Genomic DNA, 16,750 nt, shown 5'->3' with positions numbered 1-16,750 from the left:
GTTTAGTCAGGAGTTTAGTCATGGATGTACACTGTATAGCAGGGGTCGGGAACCTTTTTGGCTGAGAGAGCCATGAAAGCCAAATATTTTAAAAACTTATTTCCGTGAGAGCCATATTATATTTTGGTAATACTTTGATAAGGGGAACATATTCACCATTAATTAGTTGCGTGTTAATATGCAAATTCGTAACATATTGGCTCTTAATTAGTAATTTTTAAGTACTTATTAATGCCTTTCTCTGCATGGCCTTATTTTACAAGCAGTAAGCCATTAACTAAGAGTCTTCCCTTATAACCTCAGAATTATTGCTTATTAGTAACCCTAACCCTTATATGGTTCCATAGTGTCCAAATAACTCTTAATTAAATATGTGTTACTTCGAATATGTTCCCCCATACTAAAGTTACCAATATTTTTTAACACTGAATACAACTAAATCTGCGCATTTTTAAGTTAGACTAACATTTTTAGCGTATAATAAGTATCTTATTCTTTTTAGTAACATTGTTATTCTGAAGCTAACACATAATAAATGAAATACTTCTTACCATTAATGCGACTTCTTGGATGGGTGGAATAAAATGCATGAGAATGTTTTTAATTTTGAACGTTATTTTTAACCCTGTGATTACCAGCGGAATCATTTATTACTTATCGTGTTAAGCAACGTCAGCTAAGATTTATCTGAGAGCCAGATGCAGTCATCAAAAGAGCCACATCTGGCTCTAGAGCCGCAGGTTCCCTACCCCTGCTGTATAGTGATGAATCCAATAAACATTTGATTTGATTTCACATTAAATTTGCAAAATGCGCCCATTGGTATTGTGCTTACAACACCACGCATTCAATTAGATGGGTAAACAGATTTTAGACGCATGCGTGGTTTGATTTAGAAGATGAATGGTAATAGTAATTAGTTATAATTCAGCATTCTATTTAACTTACCTTGATCACGCAAAAACTCGACTTCTGCTTCCATATTGCAGGTTCAGCTTAAACCGAAGTACATTACTGGTTAACAAACAAAACCAAAACAATAAAACAGGTTATCACCACACTTGTTTTTTTCGGTCGGAATAAAAATAAGTCAGCTAGCAGCTACATGCTGCTCTAAACACAGTTGATGGAGAAAGTACATTTAATTATCTATCGTTCATATGGCTTATGTAGCATGTTTATATAAAATGTTTCTCTTGGTAATGTGTTTGAATGAGCTACCAACACAACAGAGCGAGTTACGTTAAAATTGTTGCGCCGTCCGTTTGGATGAAAACAAACAGCAGCCAATGGCAGCAAAGCGGTGCATTGTTTAGTGTGTCCGTTAGGGACAACGCACTACTTACTTTGGTTCCGCTGCCAACACGAACGAATGACATTAGTGGTTTGTTGGATAATAACAATAGTTTTTAATTCCACGAACACGTTAAATTCGGGTTGGCATTATTATATGTATATATTTTTTCAATATTTAAGACTGTTTTGTTCCCCTGTCTGATCCGATCTTGGTTGCCAGACGTGCAATTGTTGTTGTATCCATCCATGTTAACGGTAAAACTGAGTTATAAGCTACAATAAAACACTGACAGTGGTAATATTTTACTTGAAAATTTTTTTCTAAGTGACTTCAAATCTGCCATGTGCGAGGATTTTCCTCAAAATACGATACATTTAAGTTTGTGGTACGATAATGGTTTATGCCTACCTGGCAACGCAGAGTAGGAAGTACTTTACTGTATGTTGTGGTTTGAAATATAATACAGATAGAAGCAACTGTACGACTGCGAGCAGATTATATTTTGGCTGGTGAGATTACATTTTTATTTTTATTTTTACAAATTCACATATGTATCTGGTCTGACATTGTGACAATGCCAAATAAGTACGTTTCTGACTACGTTTCCATGAACTAAAATAGTCTTAATTTATTAAATAATGCGGCTCAAAATAAGCATTCAACAACTCATGTAAACACCTTCATCTGATTGTGTTTGGTTTTTGGAAAATCAAATCTCTCGAGTCCTACCCAAGAATGTAAAACAATTATTCTCAACTAAAGATTACGATGATAACCTTAGAGGAAAAACTCATTTAAAACATTTGTATTAGAGCTGCAAATCTTTGGGTGTCCCACAATTCGATTCAATATCGATTCTTGGGGTCGCGATTTGATAATATATAGATTTTTTCGATTCAATGCGATTCTCGATTCAAGAACGATATTTTTCCGATTCAAAACGATTCTGTATTCATTCAATACATAGGATTTCAGCAGAATCTACCCCAGTCTGCTGACATGCTAGCAGAGTTGTAGATTTAAAAAAAAAAGTATTTTATAACTGTAAAGGACAATGTTTTATCAACTGATTGCAATAATATAAATTTGTTTTAACTATTAAACGAACCAAAAATAGGACTTATTTTATCTATGTTAAAATATTGGAAACAGTGTGTTGTCAAACTTGATGCAAGTGTAAGCCACTGTGACACTAGTTTTCTTTTTTTTTCTTTTTATAAATGTCTAATGACAATGTCAGTCAGGGATTTTTAATCACTGCTATGCTGAAATTATAACTAATATTGATACTGTTGTTGATAATATTCATTTTTGTTTCACTAATTTTGGTTTGTTCTGTGTCGTGTTTGTGTCTCCTCAATTGCTCTGTTTATTGCAGTTCTGAGTGTTGCTGGGTCAGGTTTGGTTTTGGAATTGGATTGCATTGTTATGTTATTGCTTCATATTGGTTTGTTGGATTGATAAAAAAAATAAAAAAATAGAAAAAATCAATTTAAAAAAAAACGAGAATCGATTCTGAATCGCACAACGTAAGAATCGCGATTCGTATTCGAATCCATTTTTTTCCCACACCCCTAATTTGTATGCATGCACTACATTTAAGACCTTTTCTATATCAGTATGTGTAATTAAAATATGGAATGGATTAAGCAAATAAGATAAACAATGTACTGATATGATCCAGTTTAAGAGGTTGTTCAAGTGCTTAAAAGTACAAGGAAGAAGAATTATGAGAAATACCTTCAACCTTATTGAAAACGGGATATTCTTCATCTCTGTATGTTTATCATGACTGACTTAATAGTATATTGCAAGAACAACTGTATAAATCATTCACTGAAAAAGAAGACAGTAAATGAACATATATATTTGTAAACGCTCTGAAGTGGGAAAGGGGTAGGATTAAATGAGATTTGCTTCTTCCTACTCCCTTTCGGATATGATGTAAAGGGAAATTATATGAAATTATGTGTGATGTTCGAAATAAACTAAACTCAATCAATCAATCATTATCTGTTGCTTCTTACATAATCACCTTACGGTCATAAGTATTTGTTGACGAACAAAATCGCGTCGTACATGAACCAAATGTTATCAGGCATTACGTAAATAACTTGAGAGAACTTTAGAGCAACAACAAGAGTTCCTCATTCAATCTGCTGGAGTCGTTTGTACAACATTAAGTTATTTCATGGACTCCACCTTTTAACATTATCTACATCAGGGGTCACCAACCTTTTTGAAACCAAGAGCTACTTCTTGGGTACTGATTATGGCGAAGGGCTACCAGTTTGATACACACTTACATAAATTGCCAGAAATAGCCAATTTCCTCAATTAACCTTTAATAAATAAATCTATATATATAAAAAAAAATGGGTATTTCTGTCCGTCATTCCGTCGTACATTTTTTTTCCTTTTACGGAAGGTTTTTTGTAGAGAATAAATGATGAAAAAAACACTTAATTGAACAGTTTAAAAGAGGAAAAAACATGAAAAAAATTTAAATTAAATTTTGAAACATAGTTTATCTTTAATTTTGACTCTTTAAAATTCAATATTCAACCAAAAAAAATGAAGGGAAAAACTAGCTAATTTGAATCTTTTTGACAAAATTAAAAAAATAATTTATGGAACATCATTAGTAATTTTTCCTGATTAAGATTATCCATCCATCCATCCATCATCTTCCGCTTATCTGAGGTCTGGTCGCAGGGGCACCAGCCTAAGTAGGGAAGCCCAGACTTTCCTCTCCCCAGCCACTTCGTCCAGCTCTTCCCGGGGGATCCCGAGGCGTTCCCAGGCCAGCCGGGAGACATAGTCTTCCCAACGTGTCCTGGGTCTTCCCCGTGGCCTCCTACCGGTTGGACGTGCCCTAAACACATCCCTAGGGAGGCGTTTGGGTGGCATCCTGACCAGATGACCGAGCCACCTCATCTGGCTCCTCTCGATTTGGAGGAGCAGTGGCTTTACTTTGAGTTCCTCCCGGATGGCAGAGTTTCTCACCCTATCTCTAAGGGAGAGCCCTGCCACCCGACGGAGGAAACTCATTTCGGCCTCTTGTACCCGTGATCTTATCTTTTCGGTCATCACCCAAAGCTCATGACCATAGGTGAGGATGGGAACGTAAATCGACCGGTAAATTGAGAGATTTGCCTTCCGGCTCAGCTCCTTCTTCACCACAATGGATTGATACAACGTCCGCATTACTGAAGACGCCGCACCGATCCGCCTGTCGATCTCACGATCCACTCTTCCTCCACTCGTGAACAAGACTCCTAGGTACTTGAACTCCTCCAATTGGGGCAGGGTCTCCTCCCCAACCCGGAGATGGCACTCCACCCTTTTCCGGGCGAGAACCATGGACTCGGACTTGGAGGTGCTGATTCTCATTCCGGTCACTTCAGACTCGACTGCGAACCGATCCAGTGACAGCTGAAGATCCCGGCCAGATGAAGCCATCAGGACCACATCATCTGCAAAAAGCAAAGACCTAATCCCGCGGCCACCAAACCGGAACCCCTCAACGCTTTGACTGCACCTACAAATTCTGTCCATAAAAGTTATGAACAGAATCGGTGACAAAGGACAGCCTTGGCGGAGTCCAACCCCTCACTAAAAACGTGTCCGACTTACTGCCAGCAATGCAGTAATTAGGTAATTAAGATTCATTTTAGAATGTTGATGACATGTTTTAAATGGGTTAAAATCCAATCTGCACTTGGTTATAATATATAACAAATTGGACCAAGCTATATTTCAAACAAAGGCAAATCATTATTTCTTCTAGATTTTCCAGAACAAAAATTTTAAAAGAAATTCAAAACACTTTCAAATAAGATTTAAATTTGATTCTACAGATTTTCTAGATTTGCCAGAAATTTTTTGGGGAATTTTAATCGTAATAAGTTTGAAGAGATATTTCACAAATATTCTTTGTAGAAAAAACAGAATCTACAATGAATAATTAAATTAAAATGTATTTATTATTCTTTACAAAAATATATATATACTTGAACATTGATTTAAATTGTCTTGTAAGAAGAGGAAGGAATTTTAAAGGTATATATGTTTAAAAATCCTAAAATAATTTTTAAGGTTGTATTTTTTCTCTAAAATTGTCTTTCTGAAATTTATAAGAAGCAAAGTAAAAAAATAAATGAATTTATTTAAACAAGTGAAGACCAAGTCTTTAAAATATTTTCTTGGATTTTCAAATTCTATTTGTGGTTTGACCCTCTTAGAATTGAAAATGTCAAGCAAATCGAGACCATTGCTTGACCAGCTTGCTAGTAAATAAATACAATTTAAAAAATAGAGGCAGCTCACTGGTCAGTGCTGCTATTTGAGCTATTTTTAGAACAGGCCAGCGGGCTACTCACAAGGTCCTTACGGGCTACCTGGTGCCCGCGGGCACCGCCTTGGTGACCCCTGATCTACATGATGCTGTATTTCATTATTTGTAAGTTTTATGTTTTAACTGTGTCAACATTCTCCTTCCAGTACCAATATGCAGATTGAGTTTGAGATCCAGCACACTTGGGATAGCAATCCTGTCAATCATGAGCCCATCAGGATGCTCTTCTCCCCTGGTGTTGATGGGGTGAACATGAAGGTGTTTGCTCCCTTTTTAAATGACCCAGAAGCTCCGTCAGGACCATCCGGCCAGCCCTTCCCTGGGCTCTGGGATTACGAAGGTGGGTCGTATAGAGGCGCGTTCAATTTATATAGAAATGTCTTCATGTATAATTGTTTCTTTGTCTACTCAGTTGTGGAGTCCTTCTTTCTTGACAGCACAACAGAAAACTACCTCGAGGTGGAGGTTTGTCCGTAGGTACAATGTTAAATTGTGTTTAAATGCAGTGTACTCACACAGCTGAGGATAACAATTGATGAAACATAATGAGACTTCTGTCTGTGATTTCATTTCAGACACGGTCAGCACTTAATATTACTTTTGTCAGGATCCGGCCAGGCCTTCCAGGTATAAGTAATTAAAGGGTTTAAATAATAGGGTTGTCAAAACTATCAATATTTGAGTTGATTTGAGTTGGTGTATATTTCAAATATGCGTACAATTACAACATGATACATCACAATTTCCAGTTTCTCTTTTCGATATGTTTGAAAAGGAGTAGGAAGAATTTGAGTTTATTTAATCCTACCCCTTTTCCTTTATATAGCGGTTGCTCACATTTTTGTTCACTTACTGTTCTCATTTTTTCACAATATACTCCATAAGTAATAACATAACAAAATAATTCTAGCTGAGATAGGCACCGGAAGGACCACAGAAGGAAAAAGCGGCAGAAAATGGATGGATGGATAGTGAGCTAAATTGTATTTCATATAGTGAGATAAATACGATTATCAATAAATTCAGAATGTTTACCATGGTTCTTCTTTGTATTTTATAAACACTTTGACTTTGAAATGTTTTTGAATTAGTACTTTGTTTAAATTCGTCCTTCCATAATTTATTTCCACATACTAATAGCTAAAGGTTTTAAATGTTGTACATGCATACAGCTATTTTAAATCAAAAATTTCTCTATGGTTATATTTATTCTTTTTTGTTGAGAAGAACTGTTGTACATTCTTGGTTAACAGAACATTTTGATATTAACATGCAAAATATAGAATAGAGTAGAGTAGAAAGTACTTTATTGATCCCTGGGGGAAATTCAGCACCAATATACATCGATCCCTGTTTTTTCAGTATTGTCAATTCCGCACAGAACGTTTTTCTCGGAGAGCCGTGTAAATTCTGAAGAACGCCTGATGTCTTATAGGGGACCTGCACTTTTGCATGTATTTTTTATTATTGTAAAGTAAAAAAAAAAACCTCTGGTTATATACCATTAACCTATACCACTAATTGTGTTGTGTTGCCTTCAATGCCCTATAAAACTACTTTAAAACCCTACATCAACTTTTTATATACACGTTGCATGCATATATATATAATATATATATTATATATATCCATCCATCCATTTTCTACCGCTTATTCCCTTTCGGGGTCGCGGGGGGCGCTGGCGCCTATCTCAGCTACAATCGGGCGGAAGGCAGGGTACACCCTGGACAAGTCGCCACCTCATCGCAGGGCCAACACAGATATACAGACAACATTCACACTCACATTCACACACTAGGGCCAATTTAGTGTTGCCAATCAACCTATCCCCAGGTGCATGTCTTTGGAAGTGGGAGGAAGCCGGAGTACCCGGAGGGAACCCACGCATTCACGGGGAGAACATGCAAACTCCACACAGAAAGATCCCGAGCCTGGATTTGAACCCAGGACTGTAGGAACTTCGTATTGTGAGGCAGACGCACTAACCCCTCTGCCACCGTGAAGCCCTATTATATATATGTATATATATAATATCCATCCATCCATTTTCTACCGCTTATTCCCTTTTGAGGTCGCGGGGGGCGCTGGCGCCTATCTCAGCTACAATCGGGCGGAAGGCAGGGTACACCCTGGACAAGTCGCCACATCATCGCAGGGCCACCACAGATAGACAACTTTCACACTCACATTCACACACTAGGGCCAATTTAGTGTTGCCAATTAACCTATCCCCAGGTGCATGTCTTTTGAAGTGGGAGGAATCCGGAGTACCCGGAGGGAACCCACGCATTCACGGGGAGAACATGCAAACTCCACACAGAAAGATCCCGAGCCTGGATTTGAACCCAGGACTGCAGGAACTTCATATTGTGAGGCAGACGCACTAACCTCTCTGCCACCGTGAAGCCCTTATATATAATATATAATATATGTATATATATATATACATGAGATAGGCGCCAGCGCCCCCCGCGACCCCAAAAGGGAATAAGCGGTAGAAAATGGATGATATATATATATATATATATATCAATCAGAATTTTTTTTTTTTAATAGTAGTATAGTAACAGACAAATTCATACATAATATGTAATATGAACAATATTTACCGTATTTGATTATTGTAGGCATTACTGGAAATTATTTCCTTGGCGTATTTACTTCAGCGTGTGTTCCATTTCCGGCAACAAACGTGTGTGTTTGCTAATCATGGCAGATTTGGTAATAGATAACAAAGATAATTATTTTTGGACAAATGAGACAAATGAGGACTCACCTTTTTTTTTTTTAACCTGGATACACGGAGGATGCTGGTTATAGGGTTATATGCTGGTTATGCCCAGCAAGCACAAAGAGATTGAAATGTTGGAGCAGACAGACGCCACAAGAGTCACTTGATGGTGTGAATGTGGAGCCAAGCAATGCCGACACAAAATAAGAGTTTATACGCAAAATCAACTCGAAACATCAGCCAGCTGGACCAAACGGACAAATGTCCAACGAGTAGGTCACTATAATATTTATCATGATATAAACCCTGTTTCCATATAAGTTGGGAAATTGTGTTAGATGTAAAAATAAATGGAATACAGTGATTTGCAAATCCTTTTCAACCCATATTCAGTTGAATATGCTACAAAGACAACATATTTGATGTTCAAACTGATAAACATTTTTTTTTGCAAATAATTATTAACTTTAGAATTTGATGCCAGCAACATGTGACAAAGAAGTTGGGAAAGGTGGCAATAAATACTGATAAAGTTGAGGAATGTTCATCAAACACTTATTTGGAACATCCCACAGGTGTGCAGGCTAATTGGGAACAGTTGGGTGCCATGATTGGGTATAAAAGCAGCTCCCATGAAATGCTAAGTAATTCACAAACAAGGATGGGGTGAGGGTCACCACTTTGTAAGCAAATTGTTGAACAGTTTTAGAACAACATTTCTCAATGAGCTATCAAGGAATTTAGGGATTTTACCATCTACAGTCCGTAAAATCATCAAAAAGTTCAGAGAATCTGGAGAAATTACTGCACGTAAGCGATGATATTACGGACTTTTGATCCCTCAGACGGTACTGTATCAAAAACCGACATCAGTGTGTAAAGGATATCATCACATGGGCTCAGGAACACTTCATAAAACCACTGTCAGTAACTACGGTTGGTCGCTACATCTGTAAGTGCAAGTTAAAACTCTGCTACGCAGAGCAAATCCCATTTATCAACAATATCCTGAAACGCCGCCGGCTTGGCTGGGCTTAAGATGGACTGATGCAAAGTGGAAAGGTGTTTTGTGGTCTGACAAGTCCACATTTCAAATTATATTTGGAAACAGAGGACGTGGTGTCCTCCAGAACAAAGAGGAAAATAACCATTCGGATTGTTATAGTTCAAAAGCCAGCATCTGTGATGGTATGGGGGTGTATTAGTGCTCAAGGCATGGGTAGCTTACACATCTGTGAAGGCACCATTAATGCTGAAAGGTCCCTACAAGTTTTGGAGCAACATATGTTGTCATCCAAGCAACATTATCATGGACGCCCCTGCTTGTTTCAGCAAGACAATGCCAAGCCACGTGTTACAACAGCGTGGCTTCCGAGTAAAAGAGTGCAGGTACTTTCCTGGCCCGCCTGCAGTCCAAACCTGTCTCCCATCGAAAATGTGTGGCACATTATAAAGCGTAAAATACGACAGCTGAGACCCCGGACTGTTGAACGACTGAAGCTATACATGAAACAAGAATGGGAAATAATTCCACTTTCAAAGCTTCTATTATCTAGTTTACTCAGTTCCCAAACATTTATTGATTGTTGTTAAAAGAAAATGAAATGTAACACAGTGGTGAACATGTTCTTTCCCAACTACTTTGGCACGTGTTGCAGCCATGAAATTCTAAGTTAATTATTTGCAAAAAAAAATTAAGTTTATGAGTTTGAACATCAAATATCTTATCTTAGTAGTGCATTCAATTGAAAATGGGTTGAAAAGGATTTGAAAATCATTGTATTTTGTTTATATTTACATCTAACACAATTTCCCAACTCATATGGAAACGGGGTTTGTACTGTACATGCAGCACATCATGCTTGTTGGTACAACTACACACTGTTAAACGAGCTGTGTATGTTTGTACAAACAAAACATTAATTGTGGGCTGATAATTTGCAGATATTGAAAATATGATTGTTCTTGTGTTTCATTCGGAACATATGTGGTCCTATCGCATTGTGTTGGGCAATATAAACTCAAAAGTTTATATTGTTATTATGAAGCTGCTGATGCTGAATCTTGCCGTCGCAAGGCGATGTGTTACGCTAAAAAAAAGTTGCTGCAGCTTGGTTATTATGTAGGTTGTGAAACATAATTTAAGTATTGTTGGTGGTTTTAGGATGCATTTTTAAGAGATGTAGAAGAATAATAGATTGCTCTAATTGGCAGCATTGCTGGCCAACCAGAACAAGCCGATTATTAAAAATTAGCATGCAAAAAAACCATACATGTTCTTATCTTTTATAAGTATTCTGACATAGGCAAAATGTACAAAAAGTGCAGTTGCCCTTTAAAAAAAAATCTGGTGTTTCCATATACATTATTTACTCATTCATGGAAGCCTTTCACAAATGCAGATTTTCCACTTGTAATTCTCCGTCGCTCATAAACAAATGACAATGGAAGTAACTAATGGTATGGCGGGACTCTGCTTTACGGCACACCTCATAAGCACCTAATTTACCAGAAAATAGGTCGCAGGAAAAATGATCTGTGACGCACTTCAGCCACTTTCTTTCTATACAGTGTATATGGCAACTAATGGTGCACATTTAAAGTGAAAGAGAGATGAATCTTGCATCATGTATTAAACATGTATTTAAATACAAGTGGTCACGTAAGTGTTTGTTGCGTGAGTCAGAGCAGAGATCCGCCACCACAAGCCCAGGGAGTGTAAACTACAACAGCTTGCAAAAAATAAGAGTTTTGAGAATCTTGAAAATTAATCGGTATCGACTACTCAAATCCTGGTATTGTGACAACCCTATTAGAAAGACATTGTTATGTACAGTGTTATGTTTTAATATACTCTGTGTTACAGCAACAACTTCCCATGGTTTTCAATGCTACAATAACAGCAGAAAGATGGATGGGAGAAGCTTTGCTCCCTTGGACGTACTTTCCTCCAAATGTGAACAAGATGAATTCTTACGCCATTCATGGCTCAGAGGAGAAGCGCACGTATGAAGCACTCTACCCCATCCCAAAAGAGGAGATAGTTGAGGGCCAACAGCCAAATTTGTAAGTATACATCAAGGTGTTACAAAAAAAAAAATCCTTTGAAGAAATAACAACACAAATGAAACAAAATAACTGATGTTCCTGGACAGCTAAATCTATGGTGTCAAGACAGTGCCAAAGTCCATGCGCATAAAAAACACACTGTGCAGACTGTGCTCTCGTTGTGTTTCCTTGTTGCTTCCTTTTGGCACTTAGGGGTGAGCATAATCCTTTCTAAATCAGTCACTTTAAACATCTACTTTCTCCTGGTCGGAGCCAATCCACTGTGAAAGAGATAAGTCCTTATGTCATCCCTCACCACATCACATTTCAAATATTGCGGCTTCACTACATTGCAGATTTTTTCAGTCCTATTTTGTATCATTATGTTGTGGCGATTGATAAATATATTCACAAAGCGGTTCTTAAAATTGACAATTTCCGGTTTCTGTAAGTGTAAGTTTTTTAACTTTTTGTTAATGTGGGTTTTTTTTATTTGGTATGTGAAATGCTTAAGTTTTGACAGCTTTTTTTTGTAGTTGTAATTTGTTTCATGAAATATAAAAATGTTTTGAAAACAAATGCCGCATACACACGTAGTGTTTTTATTGTACGCGGACTTTAGCAATTTTTACCCACCATTTTAAACATTGTACAAACATCATTAGCAGACCTGGTGACGTGCGCATTTTTTGTACTCAACACATATTTTGACCCTTGAATGACCTCCAGCTGCAGCTATGTGGACTGTGAAGCCTGTAATTCAGGGGTGCCCATTACGTCGATTGCGATCGACTGGTCGATCTCGGAGGGTGTGTCAGTCGATCTCAAGCCAGGCATTAAAAAATATACATAAAAATGAGCAATCATCAATCATACCAAGACTTCACTTTCGTCAGTTGTTTGACATTCTCGGCACCCGAGGATCTTGTGAGATGACGCTGGCTGCTGCAAGCTCATATTTAAGAAAAAAATCACTAACAGGGCGGACGCAGAGAAACACATTTTATTTCTAGAGACTCCGTACCTACTGTCAAAACTCTAAAGACCGACTGCACAGTTCCTGTCTTCACCATAAAAGACCTGTTTCATCCTGCCTGTGCTAACAAAATAAGAGTCTCAGAAAGCTAGCGCGCACAAGCTAGCAAGCTATGGAGTTTGATGCCAATGTATTTCTCCCCCGCCCTCAGCGACCGCTTTCTCACTTGCTTGCCCACCCGCACTCTCACTGACATCACTCACCTGCTGCCAGACATTAAAGGGCCACACACATATGCTACTCTCATAACAAAGTGTTTAAAAAGGAGTATGCAAGTTGACAAATGAGATGCCAAATCCAACCACTTTTATGTGGTATTGGACAGAGAGGACTTTTTTTTTCCTCCATTTGAAAATGCGGACGTTATCAGCACCACTGTCTAATTCCAATCAATGCAAGTCATCAGAATCAAATACACCAACTTATATTCTTGTCTTCATGAAAGAAAGGAATCTATGTGTGTTAAACATGCTTGTATTATCATTAAACACCATTAACTTGTTAACAAAAATGTCTCTTTCATAAATAAATAAATATAAATTATAAATAGGAATGAGGTAGATCTCCTCGACTTGGTCAATTGAAAAGTAGCTTGCCTGCAGAAAAAGTGGGAGCGCCCCTTCTGTAATTGGTCCGGTTGCATGTTTCTGTACGGCGTGTACAAACCACATTCGCAAACGCCTGATTTCAAATGCGATAAAAACGAGTATTGTTACACACGTCACACGCTTCTTGACACTGATGAAGAACTGTAAAAGCAGGTGTCCAACGCGTAGCCCGTGACTTCTGCAAAACACTGTAGAAATAAAATTAATCACATACAAACATAATATGAATGAAGAAGAAAAAAATGTTAAATGTTTACATTCTGAAAAGTTATGCCATGTTCATATACATACAGTATTCATATCTTTTTTTTTTGTTGTTGTTCTCAGCCACCTGCTGAAATATTTTGGAAATTTCCGCCTGCAAAGCATTATGGGAGAAGGTTGGATCCAGCCTGAGTCTGATCTTTGGAAGTGGAAACGCTGAGGTATAAAAAAATATATATGTTTTTTGCTTGTTTCTACTGATATGTACAGTAGTAGACACTATTGTACATGTGAACGTATTGATGACATTGCACATTTTTTCTAATATGACAGTGATATTTTTAAAGGCCAATTATTAGAGCAGCTGTTGCCAATGTAAACGACTGTTGTTTGTATTTTCATGATGTTTATTGCTAACGTTTTAAACATGAGAGAATATATGAACGAATGATTGATTACTGTTTAGCGTTGTCAAGACTTTTTTTCTCCTTCTGAGATGCCAAAATGGAAAGCTGTGGGGGGAAAAAAATCAAGAATTACCCAATCAACAAATATGTAATTCTTATTTCTAAAGTCAAGCATAGTTGGGTTGGATTGTACAAACTACAGGTTATCCAACTTTTTTACCATCTTTACTAAAATATACACTTCTGAAATAAACAAAACACACAACTAAAACATTTGATTGTCAATCAATTGTATCAACTGCTGAACAAGTATTGCACCTTGAGTGGCTATAATCATTTTTGCAAGGACACTGCAGCATGAAGCATATTGATGTCATCTAAAGTATGTTGCATGACTATTACACTATGTCAACATGACTACAGTTTATCATCATTTGTTAGAAAAGGGGTAAGATTCAATAAGCTATGCTTCTTCTTACTCCTTTCCACACATGTTGGAATGTGAAACTGTAAACATGTTCAAAACATCAGTAAGTTGTTATATATTATTCTTATATTTTCCTTTATTAATCATTGTTGTTGTTTGCTTTTCTCAGATGTCTGAAATAAATATTTACAATAGAAAATGTGTACCTGCTGTGAAGATATAGAAGCACGTTGCTCAACCTTGGTTAGTCTCCTCTGGAGGCGGCTGGCCTTTTCTTGAAATTCTGCTAGCTGTGTCTCATACTGCATACACACATGAAACAATCATGGAGACCTTATATTAACATTGGGTTTTTTTTTAGCATGTGTAAACTAAAAGCTGTGAAATGATGCTAATCAAATAGAACGCATTCTGAGTAAGACTACAAATGTATAAATGCTCATCAAATGTTATACCGTTTTTCTTGGGGTCACCAGCTAGTGTCAACGGACTAATGGAGTGACAAGTACACCTGGAGTGGTCACCATTTACACCTAACATTCATGTTGGTACCACATTTAGGTAATTGTGTGTGTTCATGTGTTAAAAGATGTTAGTTTAAAAAACAAGTTTTAAAAAATAAGTTTTGTTTTTTTTAATTCAACATTTAAGAGTGTGTTGATAATGATAACTATTCTCTCCAGTTGTTATAGTTGTCTTACACTTCTTAGTGTCAGGAAGTAGTCTTTACCACTTCCGTACCTGATCAAGGTTTCTTCTTTTTCTACAGCTGGGGTCATTTGTGTTTAATCATGGGATGTCAATGTGAGTTTGTGAAACTCTTTAAAAAGCACTTATGATTAAGGGCTATATAAATATGTTTTGATTGATTAAGTTGACTGTGCCAGTCTTGTCTTTTGTTGAGTGCTACAAAGTGTGTTTACGGCAAGTATTGTACTTATTAAACAGCAGCTGTTTTATTGTAAGGTGCATTTTAGTTTTTTTTTTTTTTTTACCAAGTTTGGAGGTGATGAAATTTCCATGTAAAATCATTCATGCTAATCAGTAGCGTGTATATGGCACCTCCAATATAAATTAACATCGAGCTAGTGCATTTTAAAAAGGCAAGCCTTATTTTTGAGAGCTTTCTATTAGGCATGCTTGCTTTGTTGGCACGGAAAATTACAACATTGCTTAAATGCAGTCCTGTTTCCCAGACAAGTGAAAAGGGCTGAGTCTACAACTGGACTTGACGTCAGAGGCAACATAGTAGCAAAATATGTTACTGTTTAATTTTACGTGAATCTGTATTTCGTAGTACTGATTAAATTTGGTCAGTACCTTTAAAAAGTACATAATTCTGTACCAATCCCTACCTATACATTGTATGTACAGTATATCAAAAAGGTCAGGCATGTTTCTGTAATCACCTCAGCAATAGTAATGTTGTTGTTTTTCAGCTGTATCTTCAGTTCAAGTGAACATTGATGCTGTAGGTTCAGCTGCTCCCTAAAGTAACAAATACGGAGAAACTCTCATGTCACACTTTGTCTTGTTGTCATGGTGATCCTTTTGTCAATATAGACTGATGTTTGAACGCACAACTTTGTCAAATTATGTATCATTATGTATTTTTAAAAACTGCAATTGTGGGTTCTTACATAAGATGTTTAATCTTAGCTTCAAAGGCCTGCACCATGTGTAGTGCCTCCACTTTCCAGCTCTGAATACTTTTCTGCTGTGCTGTGAGAAGGTGTATTAGATCAGCAATTGATTCATGACTGCTGTTTTCCAAGTCGCTCATCTGTGCTTCAAGAGACTTCTCCTTTGTGCTGTAATCCTGATCCATCTGTGTCATCTAAAAAAAAAAAAGGTAGCATCTTGACCATTAAAACTCATTGAACATGTCAATATGACACTAAGGGCCTGATTGACTAAGATCCAAATACCACGTGCTAAACAGCCTGTGCAAAAAAATAAAATAAAACAGATGTACAAACTCCGTTTCCATATGAGTTGGGAAATTTTGTTGGATGTAAATATAAATGGAATACAATGATTTGCAAATTTTTTTCAGCCCATATTCAGTTGAATATGCGACAAAGAAAACATATTTGATGTTCAAACTGATAAACATTTTTTTGTGCAAATAATCATTAACTTTAGAATTTGATGCCAGCAACACGTGACAAAGAAGTTGGGAAAGGTGGCCATAAATACTGATAAAGTTGAGAAATGCTCATCAAACACTTATTTGGAACATCCCACAGGTGTGAAGGCTAATTGGTAACAGGTGGGTGCTATGATTGGGTATAAAAGCAGCTTCCATGAAATTCTAAGTAATTCACAAACAAGGATGGGGCGAGGGTCACCAATTTGTAAGCAAACTGTCGAACAGTTTAAGAACAACATTTCTCAACGAGTTATTGTAAGGAATTTAGGGATTTTACCATCTAGGGTCCGTAAAATCATCAAAAGGTTCAGAGAATCTGGAGAAATCACAGAAACGTAAGCGATGATGTTACGGACCTTTGATCCCTCAGGCGGTACTGCATCAAAAACCGACATCAGTGTGTAAAGGATATCACCACATGGGCTCAGGAACACTTCATAAAACCACTGTCAGTACCTTCAGTTGGTCGCTACATCTGTAAGT

The 16,750-nt window shown here is 37.1% G+C and overlaps 3 protein-coding genes across 4 annotated transcripts in view; 1 reads left to right on the top strand and 2 right to left on the bottom strand.

The window, feature by feature from the left end:
* sclt1 (sodium channel and clathrin linker 1) overlaps positions 1 to 1,316 on the bottom strand; it is a 33,906-nt gene extending 32,590 nt beyond the window's left edge. The window contains exons 1-2 of one of the 2 annotated variants that reach the window (XM_061909230.1): positions 1,243 to 1,316; positions 949 to 1,014 (exon numbers count right to left, since the gene is read on the bottom strand). In XM_061909230.1, the coding sequence (XP_061765214.1) occupies positions 949 to 982 (34 nt within the window). In that variant the 5' untranslated portion in view covers positions 983 to 1,014; positions 1,243 to 1,316. Of the gene's footprint in view, positions 1 to 948 lie in introns of both variants that reach the window. The other variant, XM_061909219.1, reaches the window with a different exon arrangement.
* A 372-nt stretch (positions 1,317 to 1,688) lies between these two features.
* Positions 1,689 to 14,314, top strand: lg01h4orf33 (linkage group 01 C4orf33 homolog). The gene is made up of 6 exons (XM_061909205.1): positions 1,689 to 1,806; positions 5,801 to 5,994; positions 6,067 to 6,127; positions 6,230 to 6,281; positions 11,252 to 11,451; positions 13,405 to 14,314. Exons 1-6 carry the CDS (start codon positions 1,691 to 1,693, stop codon positions 13,499 to 13,501), a joined length of 720 nt encoding a protein of 239 aa, XP_061765189.1. The 5' UTR covers positions 1,689 to 1,690; the 3' UTR covers positions 13,502 to 14,314.
* The window catches only part of LOC133560383 (sodium channel and clathrin linker 1-like), a 50,218-nt gene continuing 47,204 nt past the window's right edge, over positions 13,737 to 16,750 (bottom strand). The window contains exons 13-16 of the mRNA XM_061912884.1: positions 15,756 to 15,952; positions 15,525 to 15,603; positions 14,322 to 14,417; positions 13,737 to 13,793 (exon numbers count right to left, since the gene is read on the bottom strand). Of these exons, the coding sequence (XP_061768868.1) occupies positions 13,737 to 13,793; positions 14,322 to 14,417; positions 15,525 to 15,603; positions 15,756 to 15,952 (429 nt within the window). The remainder of the gene's footprint in view (positions 13,794 to 14,321; positions 14,418 to 15,524; positions 15,604 to 15,755; positions 15,953 to 16,750) is intronic.

The sequence above is a fragment of the Nerophis ophidion genome, linkage group LG01 (genome assembly GCF_033978795.1).
Source record: "Nerophis ophidion isolate RoL-2023_Sa linkage group LG01, RoL_Noph_v1.0, whole genome shotgun sequence".
Classification (NCBI taxonomy): Eukaryota; Metazoa; Chordata; class Actinopteri; order Syngnathiformes; family Syngnathidae; genus Nerophis; species Nerophis ophidion.
The sequence above is the reverse complement of the archived record's forward strand: the minus strand, read 5'-3'. Positions and strand labels throughout refer to the sequence as shown.